This window comes from Sinocyclocheilus rhinocerous, unplaced genomic scaffold (assembly GCF_001515625.1).
Source record: "Sinocyclocheilus rhinocerous isolate Xijiao unplaced genomic scaffold, SAMN03320098_v1.1 scaffold3506, whole genome shotgun sequence".
Lineage (NCBI taxonomy): Eukaryota > Metazoa > Chordata > Actinopteri > Cypriniformes > Cyprinidae > Sinocyclocheilus > Sinocyclocheilus rhinocerous.
Genome location: NW_015666535.1, coordinates 57,645 through 62,225, shown reverse-complemented (window position 1 = coordinate 62,225; position 4,581 = coordinate 57,645). Strand labels below are relative to the sequence as shown.

General features: G+C 37.8%; 1 protein-coding gene across 2 annotated transcripts in view; it reads left to right on the top strand.

The window, feature by feature from the left end:
- LOC107732521 (transcription factor 20-like) overlaps positions 1-4,581 on the top strand; it is a 25,301-nt gene that overhangs the window by 19,301 nt on the left and 1,419 nt on the right. For both annotated transcript variants that reach the window (XM_016543883.1, XM_016543882.1), the window contains exons 3-4: positions 2,793-2,886; positions 2,984-3,033. In XM_016543883.1, the coding sequence (XP_016399369.1) occupies positions 2,793-2,886; positions 2,984-3,033 (144 nt within the window). The remainder of the gene's footprint in view (positions 1-2,792; positions 2,887-2,983; positions 3,034-4,581) is intronic.

Sequence of the window (4,581 nt, the reverse complement as noted above, 5' to 3'; positions counted from 1 at the left end):
TGCAAATCATTCCATGACATTAACCCCCCATCCACCCTCAATCCAGTGCAGCCCCGGCAACCGTTATGCTCCACTCTTTTGATGAACAGGGAATAATAGGATTGGGAAACATTTATTCTGCTTGAATGATAATTCTCTGTAAGAGACCGTGATCTGTAATGTGTCTTTCTATCTGCTGTCGCGCTGAGTCAAGGAGGAACAGGACCGAAGCATTTGCTGCATCTCTTGTAGCAACCAATAATCTTTTGGGCCTTTCGCTATTGAAATGGTTAACCCTAGGTCTTAGAAAATGTCCATACAATGGAAGCCAATAGGGTTTTGTTTTTTTGGACCCCATTGGCTTACATTGAGACATTATTCAAAGTTTCTTCTTTTGTGTTCAGCATACGAAAGTCACACAGGTTTGGAACGACATGATCATAATGACCGTATTTTAATTTTTGGGTGAGCTGCCGGTTAAGTGTAGCATGAAAGCCTCTGTACATCCTTACTCAGGCAGGTGAATCTCGGGACTTGTTGTATGGTTTTAGTACTACACTGCTGCTGCCAAGACATGTGGCGTGTGATGCGAGCATGACTAGCATTGTTGCGATTCCATTCATCCTTTCCTACCACGCCGAACTCGATGTAGGACTATTCTCCCAGGAGCTCATTATATTCATTCCCATACCATCCCTCCAATGCCTTATTTATTCTCATTTTGCAACCAGCACATATTTGCAGTTCAGCTTTTCAAATGATAATTGGGATTATCATTTTGAAATGGAGGTTCTTCTGCTTCGGAAAACTGCACATTCAACAGTGCACACAGAAAGGTCAGGGTCTCTGTAGCATTCGGGACCTTTGTGAGCTGTCCCAAACCAATTTGCGTTGTGAGAGTTGACTGTTTCAACGCTGCCAGCATCGTGACCTTTACTGAAGGAGAGCTCTCCCCTCTCAGCCGTCTGAGACAGCAGATCATCTTGCTGGCCACCAGCCACGCTCTCCCTCTATATGAGCCACAGTGTGGGGTGCGGCATGTTAACGCTGACCTTGCTGTTGTACAGACAGTGTGGTGTACGCAGGCCACATGTCACGTATTGAAAAGGGATAAGAATTCCTCTCAAGACTTCTGAAACCAAATGGTTTCTGTTTGATTGGCTCCTTTTCCTCAGCACTCCACCCGCGGTGTCTGCGCTGCAGAGACTTATCGCTGTCGTATCTCAAACTAACCTCTGGAATGTACCTGACAAAAGATGAAATAGTACAGTAGCTTACTCCTTTTTTTGGTCCTGTATATTAATTTATTTTAAAAAATACTATATTTCTGAATTCCAATTAATATAAAATAGGTTTTACGTAATTACATTTTAAATAATTTATAATGTAATTATAATATATAATTAAAAAAAATAGATTTAATATGGTACTGTCTTGATATCATAATGAAGAAAAAACCTAATGCATATATACAATTAATTAATTACTGAATCAATATATACAATTTATGTTGTAAGTTTAAGTTTTAAGTTTTTAATATTAAATATAAAAATAGAATACATTTTTTAATTAATTATTTTTATATATACAAACATAATAATACTTAGAGATGTCAGAATTAGCGTGTTAACGCATGCGATTAATTTTTTTCAGTGTAACGCGTTACAAAAAATATTTAACGCAATTAACGCAGGGGCGGAGCTAGGGTTGGCCACCCCACTCACAACTGCTGCTTCTGTCTCTTTTTTTCTTGACAAGGATTGCATTTATTCCAACTTCACCTCAGCGCCAGGTGCTAGTCAAACGAACGCGGAAAAGCTACAGTTGACGAGGGAGCTTCTGTAGAACAGATGAGATGTTGTCAGGCCATATGTCAGTAAAAAACAATTTTCCGGTCCTGTCAGCCGTTATACTGTGCTCGTAGCACGTGCTCCTCAAATGCATGCACAAATACGGCGGTGTGTGCTGTATCATATTAAAGCGCAAATGAAACTACGAGCATGCTATGTCGTAGTTATGTCATCAGAAGTTACCAAAAAAGGCGATTAAAGCTGCCTTAAAACTGTGTAGAGACTTTAAGATCTGAAGTGAGTCAGAAAAGGTAAAGAGTTGTGAAAAAATACGATGCGTGTCAGATCCACAGCATGTTCAGCAGCAGCAGCTCTTAAAGCAGTCAAAATAACCTAATAACCCAGCAGCTGTGATGTCTGTTAATCCAAGAACAAAAGAAAAAAAGAGCTTTAAGGATTCATCTATATTTAATTTAGAATTTAGTATGTTTAACTTTATTCAATTTCTGTATATTTCCTACTTGCTGAAGGGCACAGGTAGCTAAATATGACATTTATTATAATGGGTTTATGTGAATGTTTTAAGTTCACTTAAATTAGAAGTTGTTATTTTTTAAAGTCTAATAAATGTTAAAATTGATAGCTCTCATTTATACTGTAAAGTTGGATGGCTAATTGTTAAATATTAGGTAAAAATATTTTTCAAAGAGACATCGGTATTATTGGTATCAGTGATACGTGCCTTTAGTCATAAAAAAAGATGCCACTAAACAAATATTTAAAAATATACTGTCTTGTTGTTTCTACATTAATTTGGAGATTGAGAAATTATTACAATATAAAAGTATATTTAAAAACTCTGTTAGGTAAGATTAATCGTTATTAATTTCAGAAAAAAAAACCTGATTAGTTAATTATTTTTTAATCGATTGACAGCACTAGTGAAAATACGTAACTTGTCTGAAGTATAGGGAAAGTGTTGTTTATTTTACCCGTAATGCTTCTGACATTTGCACTCCTCAGAGCTGCTCTCATTGTGAGACGGTGGGGTCCACACTTGGCTGCTACAGTAAAGGCTGCACGCTGAGCTACCACTACCTTTGTGCCATAGAAGCAGGTGAGACGGGGCATCACTTGTCTTTAATAAAGCAAAAACCACGTTGTGAGTGACTGACAACCAGTGCTAAATCCTTCTTTTGCTAACCTCAATCTAGATTGCTCTCTAAATGAAGACAACTTTTCTCTGAGGTGTCCGAAGCACAAGGTAAGAGAACAAGACTTCACATCTAATGTGGAAAAGTCAAGAAGCACCAAGATGGATATTTGGGAGGCGTTTTTATTTTTCATGGAGCCTAAATGTATATCGTAGTTCCTGCGAGACGGTAGCACTAAAAAACAAATCCAGGTACTAGGGGTGTAACGATATGCAAACATGACGGTTCAGTATGTACCTCGGTTTTGACGCCACAGTTTGGTATGGTTTCGATACTAAACATTTATTTATTTATTTTTTGTTAAACAGTGTTTTACTGAACAAATGGCTCTTTCTTTAAATAAATTCAAGTAGTACTAAAATTTTCTTGGGGATAAAAATCTACCTCAGCTTATGCTCTAAAATATAAGGAGCCTTTTACATTACTACAAGGTTACAATTAACAACAGAGCCCAAACTTAAATTCAATTACTCTTTATTTTTAGATTTAATAAACACTCAAATTACAGTCATGTTAGATACTTCCTAAACAGTTGGAACAGAGATGGAAAGACTATTTTTAAATACATGAATTATGTTTCCATCTCTGTTGCCACAGTTTTGGAAGTGCCTTGTTCTGTTCTAAAGCAGTGGGGGTCCAATACTTTTGTCCATATAGTGTATGTACAAGTCTTTGGTGTTTGGTGATGAGTTTTCGACTCAAGGTCTGCATTTAAAGTCACAGCAGACCAGTCAAGTTCTTCCACACTGACTCAATCAATCATTTCTTTCTGAACCTTGCCTTATACACAGAGCCATTGCCATGTTAGAATAGAAAAGGGTCCTGTCCAAACGGTTGCTATAAAATTAGAAGCACACAATTCCCTAGAATAGCATTATATGCTCAAACATTCAGATTCATACTCATGGAAAGTACTAAAGTAGTCAAACATGTTGAATAGGAAGGGGGTGCCAATACTTTTGTCCATATAGTGCAGGGCTACCCAAACTCGGTCCTGGAGGGCCGGTGTCCTGCAGAGTTTAGCTCCAACTTGCCTCAACACACCTGCCTTTAAGTTTCTAGTATGCCTAGTAAGAGCTTGATTAGCTGGTTCAGGTGTGTTTAATTGGGGTTAGAGCTAAACTCTGCAGGACACCGGCCCTCCAGGACCGAGTTTGGACACCCCTGATATAGTGTATGTACAAGTCACTGGTGTTTGGTGATGAGTTTTCGACTCAAGGTCTGCATTTAAAGTCACAGCAGACCGGTCAAGTTCTTCCACACTGACTCAATCAATCATTTCTTTTTGAACCTTGCCTTATACACAGAGCCATTGCCATGTTAGAATAGAAAAGGGTCCTGTCCAAACTGTTGCTATAAAATTAGAAGACACACATTTCCCTAGAATAGCATTATATGCTTAAACATTCAGATTCATACTCATGGAAATTACTAGAGTAATCAAACCTGTTCATTAGAAGGGGGTGCCAATACTTTTGGCAATATAGTGTATCTAAAAATTCTTGAATGACTGAAGATATTATGATACTATTATAATCACAATTTTGTTAGTTTTTGCTTAAACCGAGCAAAAATATCTGCCAGTGGGGTAAGAAACC